The 20,200-nt window shown below is 32.8% G+C and overlaps 1 protein-coding gene across 1 annotated transcript in view; it reads left to right on the top strand.

The window, feature by feature from the left end:
• The window catches only part of TBC1D32 (TBC1 domain family member 32), a 227,788-nt gene that overhangs the window by 198,043 nt on the left and 9,545 nt on the right, over positions 1 to 20,200 (top strand). The window contains exons 33-34 of the mRNA XM_038000966.2: positions 5,766 to 5,906; positions 18,596 to 18,784. Coding sequence (XP_037856894.2) covers positions 5,766 to 5,906; positions 18,596 to 18,784 — 330 coding nt within the window. The remainder of the gene's footprint in view (positions 1 to 5,765; positions 5,907 to 18,595; positions 18,785 to 20,200) is intronic.

The raw sequence follows: 20,200 nt of genomic DNA, 5'->3' as shown, positions 1-20,200 counted from the left end.
TATGTTTATTTTATTTATTTATAGGCTGTTGTTAAGATTTCCAACTAGGGGAAACTGCCAAACATATCAGCTATGCTAATATTTCTCAAACCTTTTCCATGACATGTTGCATTTGGACAGTGAAATCACATGGCAGTCAAGGATAAACTAAGGGGATTGGCGAGTATCTATGAGGAGATGAAAATATTCATTAGGTGTTTTTTACAATATATATTTGTGATAAGGAAAATAAAATTAATTCATCATGGAATACATTAAATATTAAAATTTTATAATGTTATGCTTCAAGTAGCTATGTACAGTTACTTAAAAAGATCATCCAGTAATTGGTCCTCACCATAATGAGAAATTTTCCTCCCATGAATAGAGGGAAACAAATGGCAAAAAAAGTACGCACTGGTTTTTCTCCAATCAATGAAACTATTTTCCTGGTGTTAACCAGAATTTGAGTAATTTTGTTCCTTTAAAGTGTACTTGAAGATTTTAAAAAATCTAACAGTCTTTTCACTCTTTCATTTTCAAATATAGTGTTGAAAATCTTTTGATAATGGGTATGGATTTTGTGTCCAATCATTCATTCTCCTGTCAAATATTTTAAAGTGATATCTACATTCCACTAGTCTTAACAGTTCTGCCTTTAGTGTTCAGATTATGACACCATCTAAACATCACCAGTGAATCATATTGAACCGTAATTTTCTAAAGTTCTATTTATACTTTGAGCCTATAAAATAGTGCATTATTTTTTTTCATAGCATCGATGATCTTGTGATCTGATAGCATTTCTTTCTGTAAAGCTGAAAACAAGCAGGACTCTAGCAGCGTGAATTTTATTTGACTTACCATTTTGATAGCATCACTGAATATGGAATATGTGAATGGAAGGGAGTGACACATTACTGGCTCGGGGTTTTCAGAATGATCTCTTGATGTAAAGCCTTGACACCTTTCTACTGATGCAGCTATACTGTCAGTGAAGACTTAATGCAGTGCCTTCCATAGCATCATTTTTTCTTTTCAATTACAAATATATCAAGTTGAATGTTTTATTACCAGTAGTTTGTTTTGATGCTTCTTTGTAAAACAAATGACATGCTGTTAAGATTCTTCTGCAGTAATTCTATCTAGAACTGTTAGCTAAGTGCTGCTACTAATATCTTACATTTATACGACAGTATAAATGTTTCTGACTTACAAACTTTTGAATTGCTATTTCCCCTATGTCACTTGACTTGATAGTGCATTCAGTAAGTCTTAATATATTATTTAAAAGTGATACCTTTTCTATTTCATTTGTTCCATTGTCTCAAACATTGTGGTGATAGTTTCTGTGCAACTTGATAATATGAACAAATCTGCAACATGGTGACAGACACTTTGGCTTTAGCTGTTAATTAGTACAAACTTGTCTACCTTCTTTAGCTCAACCTCACATTATTGTAATCAACCTAAAAAGAAATCAACCTATTTCCTCAATTCCACTTACCTCAACCTCATTACCCTGTCCTATTTTTTAACATTTTTATAGCCTATATCAAGTCCTAATATTTATTTATCTATACACTTAATGTAAGTTCTTTGAAAAGAGTTTTCCGTTTTGTTCATAGATGTGTCCCAAACTATAGGCCCATAGTAATCACTCAATAAATGTATGTTGAGTGTGCAAATTTATATATCTATATATATACACACACACACATACATACACACATTTTTTTTTTTTTTTTTTTTTTGAGACAGAGTCTCTGTCATCCAGGCTGGAGTGCAATGGCACGATCTCGGCTCACTGCAAGCTCCACCTCCCGGGTTCACGCCATTTTCCTGCCTCAACCTCCCAAGTAGCTGGGACTACCCAGCTGGGTAGCCCACCACTATGCCCGGCTAACTTTTTGTATTTTTAGTAGAGACCGGGTTTCACCGTGTTCGCCAGGATGGTCTCAATCTCCTGACCTTGTGCTGCCCTCCTCAGCCTCCCAAAGTGCTGGGATTACAGTTGTGAGCCGCGTACATTAATATTTTAGTAGAAATATGTAAGGATCTGTAAGTTTTTATTTTAGAAAAGGTATTTGAAAGATACTAGATCCCCTACATTCATAAGAATGTTGTAAACAAATGACCTTAAAAAGGTTTAAAAAAAATAAGCTTAGGATAAGCAAAGCAGGAAGTAATGAAACATTAATTTGAAGTTCTTAAAATTTTGTAAACTATGATTATATTACTCATATGAGATAAAAATAGTTTGAAAAATTATCTTTCGAAATCATTTACACCAGAAGAACCCTTTAATGTATTGATTTAAACTATCTTAAATTATTCTTTGCTACTAAGAAAAAATCTTTCTAAATGATGAAATAGTTATTCTTTATGGAGTTTGATCAAGAATCAGAGTTTGACCAGTTGTTAACAATGAAGTCATTAATAAAATGATATATTAAGAAAAATGAGAAGATTATTTTCATAGTAGAAATATGTAATTTCAAAGAATAAATAAAAGTAATGATCATAAATTTCCTCTCTCTGTAAAAACATATGAAAAAGGAAACCTAATTAAACTGAAATAAAAACCAGAGTATTTTACATGCATATACAAACAAAACTCCACTGATAAATCAGGCTAAAGTAATACTCAAATGAAGTAGTATAGTTCAGCAGGAAATTCATGCAATAGTTATAGGGTAACCACTACGGAAGCCCTCCCTTACTCTTCTTAAAATAACAATTACCTAGTTCAGAAAGTTCATGGATTTAAAAATTCTAATAGTATTCAAGTATAAATTTACATTTAAATTTTACAGTTAGTAGAATGGCATGACATACTTGTAACCCCTTTGTAGAATATTAACAAATGTAACCCATGTGACCAATCACTTGTAGGAAAGATGTCTAGTGTAAAACCCCTTCCTTTTCTATATGTGACTATAAGTCTTAATCATATTTGCAGATTCAGTTTTCCCATTTTTTTTTCTGACAGAAAGATTGATGTCATCTAGAATTATAGAATCAAAGTTTTAAAAAATCTGCAAAATTTTTTGTTTACCGCTATGCATGATGCACAAGTTAACTACAACATTGCTGTAAAGCATGGCACATCTTTTTTGCCCACAAAGTCTGAAAGGTGGAGGATTAGACTGGACCAGACTAGACTGAATCCATTTGAATTGGAGAGTTTCAAATCTTTCTAATGGGGTCTTTCTATTTAGTTTTCATAGCAACGTAGAACTAGTTTATTTTCTTAATATCGGGAATAAAATGACTCATCAAAAGACCTATAATGGGAAAAAAAAGAAAACTAAGACCACTATGTTTTATTTTTAAACATAAATCTTTTATTATTAATCACTAAAGTAATATATAGTATTCTGAAGAGTGTTATGCTGTAAGTCCTTGCTTCATGTTATGTCACTTTCTAGGATCTACAAAGCCAATGTTTTTATTGACAATTTTTTTGCACTTTGTCTTAGCATAGTTTATATATTAGATTATTAATTAGATGATGCTAAATACTGTTGTCCTGCATGTGTTCCATTAATCCGATATTCTGAATGATAAAGAGTTACTGTCCTTTCAGAGAGTGGTGACTAAACATATTACATCAAAACACTTTAAGTATAATAAACAATTTATCATTTGATGATTCAGAAGACCTTGTGTTATATTCATGTGAGTCAGAGCTGTCACTATTGATCTGGTTTTATGAACAATGTTTACTGTAAAATAGAGGCATGAAATGGTAATTAATAGATCAACTAATGAAACTTTTATATAAGCGAGCTTACTGTATGACAAAAAGAAAAGACACTAATAATTGCATACTGTGCAATCTGTGTGTGTAATCATTAGCATCTTCTCTGTTTAGCATTCAGTCAATAATATGTTGAGCAACTATTCTGTGCAAGGCTTGGTATCAGGAGCTGTGTTACCACAAAGTATGGCAAAATTTCTTCCAACAGAGTCTAATTTATAAGAATAGAAGAACTCTTGCCTCAATATAGGGAGTCCATTACATAACAATGACTTATTTTCCTTGAAAATAGAATTAATAAATCTATTGTCTGTATCTCTTAATGGACCTACTCTAAAGGTATTTCTAATGTGGCCTGTATATGAATCATTTCCTATACATAGAACTCTTATACTACTAGTAGACATGTAATCAGAAAATTATTACCTAAGTTTACATGGAAAAACTAAAATGTATTTATGAGTTGATTTTTGTTTTCATATATGCTTATTAAATTTGCTCATTCTATAAATCATCATTAGTGAAGCACATTGCAGTATTTCACAAAGAAGATAAATCAATGGGTACTATTTCTCATTCAGTCCATATTATTATTTTAATGACTCATTAAAGTTTTGTTTTTGTCCTACATATCGATACAAAGTTGGCTACAAGATACCATTTGCTATCTCTTCATTCATTAATGCACAAAAATAATGTTTTTTTCAAGTACTGTGAGGTATCTCCGGGAGAACCCTTCATAAATATACATTTACAGAAATATTTATGTTTCTACAAATATATATTTCTGGAATGTGAAATAATAAATCATTTATGATGATGAATGATAAAACAGAAAAACCACTGTAAATCAATTTGCTGATTTCAGAAACTTCAGTGTATAACTCAAACCTAAATTCTTAAAAGCATCCTAGCATTAGCAATAAGGCTTTAAAGAAATCTTCCATATTTCAACTCATGTAATTGCTATGAGTTTAATTTGTTTTAAGTTAAAAGTATTAACTTTATTTTATTTAAAAAGTTTGAAAATAGGATTTGTCCAGTAAAAGCAAGAAGATAAGATACCTTTTTGGCAGTCTTTGAATTATGTAAAATCTTCAGATCTAATTTGTTTAATGTTTTTATTGATATAATTGCTAGTTGAACAGTTTTTCTTTTCATAAAATTATACCTTCAGGTTTATTACTCTTTGTTAAAAAACAATTATTATGGGTATATGTCAAATTTTTGGTAATACCCAGTTCATTATTGATCATTTGCAATGATAAATTGTACCTAAGATCTAAATTGAAAAAATAAACAACATGTTTGTAAATATATATGTGTGTATATATTCACATACATATGTACACATACATATGTACTATATATAAAATAAAATATAAGTAACTATCAATATACAATTATATAAAAATAAACATAAATTTTATACAAAATAGTTGGCCTGAGAACCTTGATGGGAATGCCTTGTGCACTTCTTTCCTAGTTTTAGAGTTGAGTTTCTCATGTCATTCCCAATTTGAATTATCATTAATTCAGGGTCAGATTTAGGTTAATATCAACATAGTAAAGGGGACAATGCAAATATCTTCAAGAGCTGACAAAGCTAAAATCCTTTGACATGATAGAATCATTGGCCAAAGCCAAGAATATTAAGCATATTTCAATACACTTAGTATTAAAATATAAAATATTACTCGTGTACTCACTTACATGTGTATTTATTCTTTCATGTAGCAGCCCTCATCTTTCCACAAGGATTTAAGTTGCCAACATTATAAATTATTAACTCTATTCCTGAGTCTTGGAAGGTATATAACACTGCCTTTATCAAAATTTCTTCTTTCAACACTGTTTAACATTCTGTCTTTTTACTTTACGTAATTATTATATTTGTAATTTGTTATGCCGCCATATTAATTTTGAAGCAGCAATTTATAGCAAAAGGAAAATAGGTATGTTGGATTATTTTAAATGATCTGTGTATTTATTATTTAATTTTTAATTTTTCTCTTTTATTCAGAGTTACCTACCTATTGATACTGTAGACTCTGGCATCCATCCAGTATATTTTTGCAGCACCCATTATATTGAAATGCTACTGAAGGCTGAGTTGCCTCTTGTGTTTTCAGCTTTTCACATGTCTGGTTTTGCACCATCACAGGTAATCCATAAGGGAGTAACATTTCTTCAACTGCTTTATTTCAGTGTCTTCAAATAAAACTGTTCTCATCAAATAAGGAAATACATTTAAATTAATAAAAGTGTGTATTTAAAATCCTCAAGCTAGCTTTTTCGCTAGGCCTGTTATGATATAAGTTTGCTTTATAAAACTTTCTACCATTTGCAAAATTTCAGCTATTCAGGGCATGCACTGTCTGAAAGTCTGTATGACATGTAGGCTTTTTAATGGAGATGGTAATACTTGCTTCATAATGCTAGTGATTTACTGAGGTAACAGAGGGCAAGAATTCTTACCAACATTGTTTCATATATGAGATACTGGGTCTTATCTGACAAAAAAATCCCAGTTGATTAACCTATGTGCCTCAGCCTTAGTTTCTACTGTCGGGATCTAGGAAGGCTTAATGTTTTTTTCTGGGGCCTCAAGTTACACAGTGCACAACCTTGGTGGTCATATACAGTAGTAGCCACAGATCCTCCTTTCTGTGCGTAGCCAGTCCTTCGTTGGTGGAGGTGTGCATTGTTGCTTCACTATGTTATAATCAGGCTAAAATTAATATTGTAGGGTTTAAACCTTCATCTGTCTTTAGAATTAAATCTTTAGGTCAGGGTCTGAGAGAGCAGAAATACTTAATCTAAAGTTGTAAGTATTAATAGTTTTAAGGCTCTTGACTCATGTTATCAAATGAATCTGATTGTATTCTTCTAATAAAAATGAAGACTGTCCCTATTTTTCATGTTTTGGTATTTGGCTTTTTCAAAACTAATCACTAATTTAATAGGTGAAAATTGTTACCCTTTTTAAAATTTTGTGTTTCTTTGAACATTAGTAAGTTTAATGATATGTCCATAATTTTGTTAATTAATTGAATCTGATTAATTGCCCACCTATACTAGAGTGTATCTTATTGATTTGTAGACATTTTAAAGTAGCATCAACTGTCCAAATTGCTTCAATTCCTAAATTATACTTTACTTATTGTAACTTTGTATTATGTCTTAATTTTGAGTAAAAATAAGCCTGTCATTTACTTTCCACCTTCCTCTAAAAAGTTAATTAACTATTTCTGTGTATACTACATATATGTTGAGATGTGTTTGCTCAATTTAAACTGGCCATTTAAATTTGGATCAGACTTAGATTGCTATTATGTTAAATTATAAATTACTTTGAGAAAAATTATGTTATTATACTCAGTCTATCAAGGAAGATAGTAAGCTTTTCCATTTGTTTGTTCTGTATCATATCTAGTAAAACCATATTTTTTTCCACATGGATATGGTACATTTCTCATTACAGATATTGCCAGTGAGTATAGTTTGAGATCTGTTTCAATTTTATTTTCTCTTTGGTTATGGTTAATAATTACTAAATATATATCTTTTTATATTCTTTGTTATATTTTTTCTAGACTTGTGTCGATTTATTTATATTCTCCGTCTTTGTAATGTTAATGTACTTTGTTTCATTTTATTTTTATTAAATTATCCAGTTCTTCCAAAATAATTATACATAATTGCTTACATGTTTTAGACTTGAATTATTGAGAAATTATCCAGCATGTTATCATTAAGTAGTGTCTATTAGAGAGAATTATTCTACATCAATGCTATAGAAGAATCCTACCAGTCTTGGTTTCTAAAGTATTGAATTTTGTCTCATTTCTTTTAATTAAATTATAATGTAGAATTTCACCAATATATTTTATGATTAAGATTAACTTGATCCTGGGACTTCTTTGATATTTTTATGTGATACAGTAATAGATTTCTTAATAGTAAACTATCCTTGCATTCCCTTAGATTTATCCTATAGGGAATCTTTTCCACTTAATTAGATACTAGTTTTTCTTGATATTATGATATGAGCTTTCATATTTATTTTGAAGAAACGTTATATCATTTATTAATTTTATTTGTATGAAGTTATTCTTCCTATTTTAAACTTTCTGAAGTTAATAAGAAATTTAAATTTAGAAAGGAATTGTGCGTAGTTTAAAGGAATACTCTTCCTTGGCCAATTTTTGCTCCTGCTATATGTACCTAAAACACTTTTTAGAACTTTAAATCACAAAATTTTTTAAGTCTGGTCAGAGGCAGTTGTTTAAACATTTACTATAAACTCAATAATCAATTCTTTCCATTCTTCTAAAAACTTAACTGGGAACAGTACGTTCCTGACAGTTCCTTTTTGCTTTTCTAATCTGTGTTAGTGTAATGTGTATTGTCTAAAGAATCCAATAATTTATAAGTCTCTACCATATGCTCTTTAATTTAAAACTGGGCCAACAAAGACTATGGAAAAACCTTGCAATACCTCAAGCCCTGCTCTATTGATTTAGTGATTAAAAAGAGAATATCCATCTAGTAATTGGATATATCTCTATCAGTTTTATAAGTTTTATATATTTTTATTAATTTGGAACTACATGCAAATGGCAGATTTATTTAATAACAACCACTTCATTATTTTGAAACAGTAATGCTATTCTTTCTCTTAAAGTAATGTAAAAATGTCCTTTTAATGACTCCCCATGTGAATTAATCTGTCTTAAGAAGTTGTATCATTGCTCTGTTGATATTATTTACCATTTTATTGCTAATTATAAAATATGAAAACAGCTTTTAAGTAACTAAATAGGTATATGTGATTAAGTAATTATTTGGATACAAATTTCGTAGCTTATTCATTTTGATCTAATTAGGAGCAGTGCTTTTTGAAGTTGTGTATTTTTAGGCACTGAGGAATTGGTTGATTAATGAATAATTTGTAGGCAGATTGCTAAATGAAATACACAGATCTCTAAAGTAAAAATAAGCTCAACTGAAGTACAAAAAAATGTAGTAAGAAATGCATATTTGTTGTAGAGTTTCTTTTAGTAGTAACTGAGTTTGGAAAGCAAATAGAAACTCGAATATATATTATTTTTAAATGAGCAACAGGAAATCAAATGTTCTCATTAACTTTTTGACTAATTTTATCTTTTGTTAAAAAAAAGTCTTACTGTATTTTGTTCATTTTCGTAGCTTAAGAAGTACCATGTATCTTTAATGATTCATCTCTTATAATTCCTTGGAGTCAGTATCCTGCATATCATTGATTATTATATTGTACTATGTCAACAATTAGGCTAACACAGATAATCCCCTGGATATAAAGTATAAATACCTGCTCAGATTTTCTTATTTGCTGTTTTTCCCCCTATTATGAAAGCAGGATTATAGAAAACTGTTTCATTATTTTTTTGTGATACAATGCTTTTTGAAAATGTAAATCATACAATGCAAAGCAGGATATGAAGGCTGGGCATGGCCCTTGTTCAGCGTCAGATTTATAAATGCATATGTCTTTATGAATGTGTATGTCTTCCCTCTCTTCATGTTTTGGATCCATTGCATCTTGAGATAATACCTTCTCCCTTCCTGTGAGTTATTTTTGCTTGTCGGTACTTGTCCTTTAATATATGTCCAAATGGAAATATCCTGGATCATTTATAAGTATTTTGCTCTGTGTTTGTACACTGCTTCTGTACCCCTCTTTTAGTAGAACCACATGTCTTGCTTTATGGAATCATTATTTGTATTATTTACCTTGTTCTTTTTAATTGAAGATCTTTAAAGGTATGGATATATATGTGCCTCACTTCAAGTCCCTTGAGTTTCTGACACAGTGTCTTCCTTCATAGTATTATAGTGTACTATATATACATATGTGTATATATGTACTACATATAACACTTCATAGTATTGTACTATGAAGTGCAGCAAATAGTCTTCTGTTTTTCATGTTTCTTCATAGTATAAAGAGTGGTTCTTTTTTCATTTAAAATTTTAACCTTTGTTGTGTAACGAATGGAGAAATTCAGGATCAATGAAGTGAATTGACTTGCAGAGGTCATTCAGATAGTGTAAGGACTTGAAACCACTTTTATTCCAAAGTTAGTTTTCTTCCTTACTTTACTGATACTTTTTCTATGATGAAAGCAAAGGAAGCCAGAAGACTTGTTAAAAATAGTGTATTTGAATCAGAAAACTTTATCGTTTGTAAATCATACCTATTTTGACTTAATTGAGTATCTGTAGGTAATTGTTTTAACCAGACTTTTTTGACTTAATGTTTTTTTATTATTATTATTATACTTTAAGTTCTAGGGTACATGTACAGATTGTGCAGGTTTGTTACATAGGTATACATGTGCCATGGTGGTTTGCTGCACCCATCAACCCATCATCTACATTAGGTATTTCTCCTAATGCTCTCCCTCCCCTAGGCCCCCACCATGCAATAGGCCCCAGTCTGTCATGTTCCTCTCCCCTGTGTCCATGTGTTCTCATTGTTCAACTCCCACTTATGACCGAGAAGATGCGGTGTTTAGTTTTTGGTTCTTGTGTTAGTTTGCTGAGAATGATGGTTTCCAGCTTCATCCATGTCCCTGCAAAGGACATGAACTCATCATTTTTTATGGCTGCATAGCATTCCATGGTATATATGTGCCACATTTTCTTTATCCAGTCTATTATTGATGGGCAGTTGGGTTGGTTCCAAGTCTTTGCTGTTGTGAAAAGTGCCACAATAAACATACGTGTGCATGTGTCTTTATAGTAGAACGATTTATAATCCCATGGGTATATACCCAGTAATGGGATTGCTGGGTCAAATGGTATTTCTGGTTCTAGATACTTGAGGAATCACCACACTGTCTTCCACAATGGTTGAACTAAATTACACTCCCACCAACAGTGTAAAAGTGTTCCTGTTTCTCCACATCCTCTCCAGCACCTATTGTTTCCTGACTTTTGAATGATTGCCATTCTAACTGGCGTGAGGTGGTATCTTGTTGTGGGTTTGATTTACATTTTTCTAATAACCAATGATGATGGGCTTTTTTTCATATGTTTGTTGGCTGCATAAATGTCTTCTTTTGAGAAGTGTCTGTTCATATTCTTTGCCCACTTTTTGATGGGGTTGTTTTTTTCTTGTAAATTTGTTTGAGTTCTTTGTTGATTCTTGATAGTAGCCCTCTATCAGATGGATAGATTGCAAAAATTTTCTCCCATTCTGTAGGTTGCCTGTTCACTCTGATGATAGTTTCTTTTTCTGTGCAGAAGCTCTTTAGTTTAATTAGATCCCATTTGTCAATTTTGGCTTTTGTTGCCATTGCTTTTGGTGTTTTATTCATGAAGTCTTTGCCCATGCCTATGTCCTGAATGGTATTGCCTAGGTTTTCTTCTAGGGTTTTTATAGTTTGAGGTCTTACGTTTAAATCTTTAATCCATCTTGAGTTAATTTTTGTATAAAATATAAGGAAGGGGTCCAATTTCAGTTTTCTGCATATCACTAGCCAGTTTTCCCAACACCATTTATTAGACAGGGAATCCTTTCCCCATTGCTTGCTTTTGGTCAGGTTTGTTAAAGAACAGATGTTTGTACATGTGTAATGTTATTTCTGAGGCCTCTGTTCTGTTCTATTGGTCTATATATCTGTTTTGGTACCAGTACCATGCTGTTTTGGTTACTGTAGCCTTGTAGTATAGTTTGAAGTCAGGTAGCATGATGCCTCCAGCTTTGTTCTTTTTCTTTAAGATTGTTTTGGCTATCCAGGCTTTTTTGTTCCATATGAACTTTAAAGTAGTTGTTTTCCAATTCTGTGAAGAAAGTCAATGATGACTTGATGGGAATAGCATTGAATCTATAAATTACTTTGGGCGTTTGGGTTGGATCCAAGTCTTTGCTAGTGTGAATAGTGCCACAGTAAACATATGTGTGCATGTGTCTTTATAGAAGCATGATTTATAATCCTTTGGGTATATGCGCAGTAATGGGATGGCTGAGTCAAATGGTATTTCTAGTTTTAGATCCTTGAGGAATCTCCACACTGTCTTCCATAATGGTTGAACTAGTTTACAGTCCCACCAACAGTGTAGAAGTGTTCCTATTTCTCCACATCCTCTCCAGCACCTGTTGTTTCCTGACTTTTTAATGATCGCCATTCTAACTGATGTGAGATAATATCTTATTGTGGTTTTGATTTGCATTTCTCTGATGGCCAGTGATGATGAGCATTTTTTCATGTGTCTGTTGGCTGCATAAATGTCTTCTTTTGAGAAGTGACTGTTCATATCCTTTGCCTACTTTTTGATGGGGTTGTTTGTTTTTTTCCTGTAAGTTTGTTTGAGTTCTTTGTAGATTCTGGATATTAGCCCTTTGTCAGATGAGTAGATTGCAAAAATTTTCTCCCATTCTGTAGGTTGCCTGTTCACTCTGATGGTAGTATCTTTTGCTGTGCAGAAGCTCTTTAGTTTAATTAGATCCCATTTATCAATTTTGGCTTTTGTTGCCATTGCTTTTGGTGTTTTAGACATGAAGTCCTTGCCCATGCCTGTGTCCTGAATAGTATTGCCTAGGTTTTCTTCTAGGGTTTTTATGGTATTCGGTCTAACATTTAAGTCTTTAATCCATCTTGAATTAATTTTTGTATAAGGTGTAAGTAAGGGATCCAGTTTCAGCTTTCTACATATGGCTAGCCAGTTTTCCCAGCACCATTTATTAAATAGGGAATCCTTTCCCCATTTCTTGTTTTTGTCAGGTTTGTCAAAGATCAGATGGTTGTAGATGTGTGGTATTATTTCTGAGGCCTCTATTCTGTTCCATTGGTCTATATCTCTGTTTTGGTACCAGTACCATGCTGTTTTGGTTACTGTAGCCTTGTAGTATGATAGACTAGGTTAAGAAATTATGGCACATGTACACCATGGAATACTGTGCAGCCATGAAAAAGGATGAGTTCGTGTCCTTTGAGGAGCATGAATGAAGCTGGAAGCTACCATTCTCAGCAAAGTATCCCAAGGACAAAAAGCCAGTTACTGCATGTTCTCACTCATAGGGGGGAATTGAACAATGAGAACACTTGGACACAGGAAGGAGAACATCACACACCGGGGCCTGTTGTGGGGAGTGGGGAGGGGGGAGTGTTAACATTAGGAGATATACCTAATGTAAATGACGAGTTAATGGGTGCAGCACACCAACATGGCACGTGTATACATATGTAACAAACCTGCATGTTGTGCACATGTACCCTAGAACTTAAAGTATAATAATAATAAAAAAATTACTTTAGGCAGTATGGCCATTTTCATGATATTGATTCTTCCTATCCATGAGCATGGAATGTTTTTCCATTATTTTTGTCCTCTCTTATTTCCTTGAGCAGTGGTTTGTAGTTCTACTTGATGAGGTCCTTCACATCCCTTGTAAATTCTATTCCTAGGTATTTTATTGTCTTTGAAGCAATTGTGAATGGAAGTTGAGTCATGATTTGGCTCTCTGTTTTTCTGTTATTGGTGTATAGGAATGCTTGTGATTTTTGCACGTTGATTTTGTATCCTGAGACTTTGCTGAAGTTGCTTGTCAGCTTATGGAGATTTTGGGCCGAGATGATGGGGTTTTCTAAATATACAGTATCACCACTGATCCCACAGAACTACAAACTGCCATCAGAGAATATTATAAACACCTCTACACAAATAAACTAGAAAATCTAGAAGTAATGGATAAATTCCTGGACACGTACACCCTCCCAAGACTAAACCAGGAAGATGTTGAATCCCTAAATAGATTAATAACAAGTTCTGAAATTATGGCAGTAATTAATATCCTACCAACCAAAAAATAGTCCAGGACCACACCGATTCGTAGCCACATTCTACCAGAGGTTTGAGGAGGAGCTGGTGCCATTCCTTCTGAAACTATTCCAAACAGTAGACATGAGGGAGTTCTCCCTAACTCATTTTATGAGGCCAGCATCATCCTGATACCAAAACCTGGCAAAGACACACACGAAAAAGAAAATTTCAGACCAATATGCCTGACGAATATCGATGTGAAAATCCTCAATTAATACTGGCAAACTAAATCCAGTATCACATCAAGAAGCTTATCCACCACGGTCAAGTTGGCTTCATCCCTGGGATGCAAGACTGGTTCAACATACACAAATCAATAAACATAATCCATTACATAAACAGAACTAATGACAAAAACCACATGATTATCTCAATAGATACAGAAAAATTCAGCACCCCTTCATGCTAGAAACTTGCAATAAACTAAGTATTGATGGAACCTATCTCAAAGTAATAAGAGCTATTTATGACGAACTCACAGCCCATATCATACTGAATGGGCAGAAACTGGAAGCATTCCCTTTGAATACCGGCACAAGACAAGGATGTCCTCTGTCACCACTCGCATTCAACATAGTGTTGAAAGTTCTGGCCAGGGCAATCAGGCAAGAGAAAGAAATAAAGGGTATTCAAATAGGAAAAGAGGAAGACTTAATGTTCTTATGAGAACCTTTGAAGATTGTTTTTTAATTCTAGTTACAAGGATGAATAATTTATCTCAGATAAAATAATGTGCACCTCAGTGTGGCATCTTAATGTCCTTTGGCATAATCTTAAGTATGGTTCAAGAACAAAATTGCCTAGGAGAGCTGTGGTAGATTTTAATGCATATTATGTAAGTGATTTTCCTTCCTTACAAGCCCAAAAAGCTATTTAAATGTCTTAAAGTGTAATTAGTTCTACATTAAATATGGAATGGTGGTTTACCATAAAACAAAATTCATTTGTTTCACTTTCTTTATAAGTCTATTTCATTACTATTGATAATAACATTTTTTTCCAATAAATATAAAGACTCAACTGATTGTTTTTGAAAATATAATAATATATTTTTGGGACATATAAATGGTAATTTGTCATTTTCTGACAGAGTTACATGTCCATTTATTCTTTAACACAGCAGTCTCATTTGTAGAGCTCTAAGCGAGGAATACACAGGGAAAAAAATTGAAAATACATATCCACAAATATGTTTTTATAGTATTCTTTATAGTATCTAAAGACTAGAAACACTGCAAATGTCCATGAATGGAGCTTAGTTGAATAAATTGTAGTTTATCTACAATGGAATACTATGCAGTTGGAGGAAACATCTTTAGTAGGAGAAAGGGATGCAGGAAAGGAGGGGAACCTATAGGGGAAAAGGAACTTAAGACACATATCAACCAATCAAAATTTGAAATTGTCTAGTTCATGTACTATTCTATCTTCCTTTATATATGTTTTTAAAAATTCCATAATGTTAAAGAAAAAACTACATCATGTCTGTTTGGACACATACTATTTCCTCTGTCCTATTAGAATTCTAGGTTGTCAGTTGATTTGCAGAACTTTATAAAAATACGAAAGTGGCCAGGTGTGGTGGCTCATGCAGGTAATCCCACCACTTTGGGAGGCTGAGATAGGTGGATCACTTGAGGTCAGGAGTTCAAGACCATCCTGGCCAACATGGTGAAACCCTGTCTCTACCAAACGTACAAAAATTAGCTGGGGTCTTGGCGCACACCTGTAATCCCACCTACTCAAGAGGCTGATGCATGAGAATCATTTGAACCCAGGAGGCAGAGGTTGTAGTGAACTGAGATTGCACCAGTGCACCCTAGCCTGGGTGATGGAGTGAGACTGTCTAAAAAAATAAATATATACAGAAGTCACTTGCTCAGAGATTAAAATTTATGACTCATAGCTCAGCATTCTTCCAGGGATACAGTGTTTTGGAATTCTACTATTTCAATATAAGGCTGAAGTACTTGCAAATATAGTAAAGCCAATATAATTTCTACCAAGCGAAGAGGGTCATATGTTTAAAAAGTATGTATATATCCCTTTAAGTGTAAACTTTGTGAAACAAGGATAAATGTCTTTTGTTCCCATAAAAAATGGTAATATTACCTTGTACATATGAGGAGGTCGAGAAATATTTGTTAAATCATAACATCTATACCTTTGTTATAATATATAGCACTTTTTCAAAGTACTTTCAGTTACAGTCTCTCAGTTTTCCTCCTCAAAATTTCCCATGTGATGGGAAAACATAGGTATTATATCCATGTAATGGAAGAAAAATTCAGTGTACAGACAACAATGCTTGAATGTATATACATGCCAAAAAATTACAACTGCATTAGAAACTATGTGTAGTAATGAACTGTTGAAGATTCTAGGGTGACTTTCTTTTAACCAGTGTAGATGGTGGACAGAAGCTGAGATCCCACATCTTTATCAACTTCTCATTCACTCCTGAAACTAACAATTGAATGGGAGGAACCGTTTTCTCTAGCTGTGGGGATTGTTGTGTTTATTTTCATTCTTGAATTGTTTCTTTTTCTTTATCCATCCAGAGACTCTAGATTTTCATTAATACAGCATGGCCTTAAGTTGATTGGCATTAATAGCTGTAGCAAAGAACAGAGAGAGAATCTTGGCAGCAGGGCAACCAGCAATTAGAGAATTATTGCTCCTAGTCAAAGTACTACAGACTGCTTCAGTCTGCCTAGTCAAGAGGGAGCAGGAGATACTTCTTCCTCAGTCCACTAGAGCCATATTACAGGGATTTGTTGGGGTGGGGGCAATGGAGATTTAGTAATGTACTCTGCATGCCAGCCTACCCTCCATGTTGAAATTTGGGAGGTGCATCCCATTAATGCCAAGTGAACAGTAAAGGTAGGACCAAGGAGAATTTAATATATACTGCCTGTTGACAAATATTGGGTATTCATAGATACATTCTAATTTAATATTGAGTTAAAACTTATGGGCTCTTTGGAAAGATTTTGGAACATAACAGGAGGGAAACATTATAGTTGTAAAGGAAAATCTTACACCTGAGAACAGAATTAATAGCCTTATTTAAAGGTTAATAATTGATATGAGTAATAATGTCTGGAAAACAAAAATTCAATAATACCCTCTGGTATAGGCTGAATTGTGTCTCTTCAAAACTCACCTGTTGAAGTCCTAACCCCACTACTTCAGAATGTGACTATATTTGAATAGGGCCTTTAAAGAAATAGTTAAGTTAAAATGAAGTCATTAAGTTGGACCTTAATCCAATATGACTGGTGTCTTTATTAAAGTGGAAATTGGGATACAGACATGTACTAAAGGAAGCCCATGTGAAGACACAGGGAAAGACAACCATCTATCAATACTCCTCAGAGATGCTTCAGAAGAAACCAGCCCTGCCAATAGCTTGATCTTGGATTTCTCCAGAATAGAGAGAAAAAATTTTTTTTATTGTTTAAGCCTCCCTGCCTGTGGTTCTAGCAAAGTAATATCTGTTAGTTTGTTCAAATCAGTTAAAAGCAGGATCATCATGCCCAAAAGTTGAATCAAGGATATTAAAAATAACTTTTAGAACCTTTTCAAGAATGTATTTTTAGAAGAACAAAATGATAGAACACAAAAGGAAAATTTCTATATCTGTATCCTCTATACTTATGACAAATTGAGATAAGCCATTAAATCTTTTCCCTTTTCCTCCCTACATCTCCCAAAAAAAACCCATAAAACTAAAGGAGAAGAGATATTCAATAAGGGGAATCTTTCATCAAAGGTAAAGTAATTTGTAAATCATAAATGAAAGTGAAAATATTGGAAAGTAATTGTGTTCGTTTCTTATGACTATAGTAACAAAGTACCATGAACTTGGTGGTTAAAAACAACAGAAATTTATTTTCTCACACTTCTGGAGGCCAAAAGGCCATAATCAAAGTGTTAACAAGGCTATGTTCACTCCATAGTTGCTAAGGAAAGAACTGTTACTTACCTCTCTCCAGGTTTCTAGTAGCCTTTAGAATCTTAGCTTGCAGATACATATTGCTTCTTCACATGGTATTCTCCATTTGTGTCTTTTCATTGTCTTCCTTTCGTGTGCCTGTCTTTGTGAATGTATTTCCCCTTCTTATAAAGACACCAGTCGTATTGGATTAGGGCTCACTGTAATGACCTCATTTTAACCTGATTACATTTGTAAAGACCTTATTTTCGAATAAAGTCATATTCCGAGGTTCTGGGGGTTAGGGCTTTGACATATCTTTTGAGTGGGGCTCAACTTTACCCATAACATTGATGTATCAAAATGTTTCCAGTATTTATAATCTCTGTGTCATTGCTATTGTTTTTTCTTAAACTTTTCTGTTTTCCACAGTGGGCACGCATTGCTTTTATAATCTGAACAAATGTTATTCAAAAAATAAACAGGAAAAAAATTCCTTTTGTAAAAGTCTCATTTTTGAAATATTCTCTGCATTAGCTCCCGGTTTTTATGTTATGTAATTCTGTTAGGTTTAAATTGTTTTCTGATTCGGGAAGAGTCCATTTGCATTAATGTAACATTTAGCAATCTGTCATCTGCATAATTATACATCTGTGGTTGTAGGTAGGATAGATAAAAAAAACTCCCATCTTTGAATTAAAATAGTCTCTTAGCATTTGTTATCTGTAGAGAGCAGATTGGTGTTTTGGGTAAGAGGAGCACGATATGAATAAAGAAGGCATTGAGTAATAGGTATATGAGGAGTGTGACCACTATCAGTTTCCCTTAAGGCCTGAATTCCAAGGCCATGAAAGTTTTTTTCACAACTGAAGCAAGTAGGAGAAGCATCCTTGTTAGGCGTCTATGAAGACTGTCTTTGTATTTTGATTAAGTGCTAAGCTTTTCATTGGTTTTGTATGAGTTATTGGTTAATGTTCTTTAAAAGTCAAATGTGGTTTTATAAGTTTTTAAATGAACTCAGTACTTTTTTTTTTTTTTTTTTAAAGATTTGCCTGCAATGGATAACCCAGTGTTTTTGGAATTATTTAGATTGGATAGAAATCTGCCATTACATTGCTACTTGTGTTTTCCTTGGTCCTGATTATCAAGTGTATATCTGTATAGCTATATTCAAACATTTACAGCAAGACATTCTACAGCACACTCAGACTCAAGATCTGCAAGTTTTCCTAAAAGTAAGTATGTTTATATGGAGAGGAAAATATTGAGTTAATAGCTAACTTCGGTTGCTTAATTTTAGATACTTTTTCTAGGCACTCATTTAATCCTAAAAACCAATGCTGAGAGGTAGATATTATTATCCCCATTTTAGAGATGAGTAAACTGAGGCACAGAGTTAAGTTGCCCCAAACCATATAGCTAAAGTGGAACTTGAATATGAAATAAGCTGTCTGGATCCAACACTTTGTTTGTAACCCACATGCTATGCCAAAAAAGAAATATTTTAAAAATATTCCTATGGGCTATTTGGTCAATAAAAGTTTAATTTATTGGTTTGATACTTTTTAAATATATTTAATATAGTAATAATTTCCTATGCTTTCATATTTTTATAATATTTTTCTAAACTTCCATTTTTATAAAAGATTTTCACGAAAGATTATTTTATCATAGCACTCATTTTAAAAAGTTATCACCAAATGTGGTGCTACTTTTAAAAAAGATATAGTTACTTTCTCAATTACAATAATGTGATTTTGGAAGTTGGGGACTTTAGAAAGTGCATGAGATATAAATACATCCTAGTGTTCATTTCTTGGTGGAAATCCAGCTATTTGTTTAAAGTTAAGAATCTTTGAACTTAAAATGTTTCCTTATCCCTACTACCTTTGCCATCCCACAGGAACACATATACATGTATACACTAAAAACAACATTCATCATTTGCTAGGGTTTCTCTAGGTCAACAAACAGTTTCTATGTAAATTAATTTCATTATTTACCATTAAATACTTGCCAGGGTTATTTTCCGTTTAATGATATTTTTCTTTAAATAAATGTCATTGGTCCTTTAAGATTGCCAAATTATCAAGCATTTTTATTTCATCAATTCAGAATTCAAAAGATTGTAAGCTTTCAATATATATCACCAGAAGTATAATCTTAGAAACAGTCTTAATGAAAAAGTATGCTGAGAAAAATGATTGCACATGTAGAAGAAAAACTAAGATAGAAAAATAAAAGAATGCTCTCTAAGAGGTGATTTGGAATACAGGAAGTGTTAAGCAAATTGAAAGTATGTTGAATATAAAATGTAGGTTCATTTTCAGTAAGGGACATTTTCATCATCTATAGTGGTCAATTATAGGAATTTCAGAGTCTGAAATGTTCCTATACTCATATCTGTCTGTATCCCCCTAACCTGTAATTCTCTAACATCTTATCCCACTTTAGTTTTTCTTACAGTTTTTATCACCATCTGAAATTATTTTATATGTGTTTTTGTCTGTCTTCCCTGGTAAAATGTGTAAGTTCTATAAGGACCGTGACTTGGTCTTTTTCATTTACTGATGTATTTTCAACAATATATCAAACAATAATACCTGGTAGATAATAGGTATTCAATACATATTTGTTGATAGTGTAAGTAA

Source organism: Chlorocebus sabaeus, chromosome 13, assembly GCF_047675955.1.
Source record: "Chlorocebus sabaeus isolate Y175 chromosome 13, mChlSab1.0.hap1, whole genome shotgun sequence".
Taxonomy (NCBI): Eukaryota; Metazoa; Chordata; class Mammalia; order Primates; family Cercopithecidae; genus Chlorocebus; species Chlorocebus sabaeus.
The sequence above is the reverse complement of the archived record's forward strand: the minus strand, read 5'-3'. Positions and strand labels throughout refer to the sequence as shown.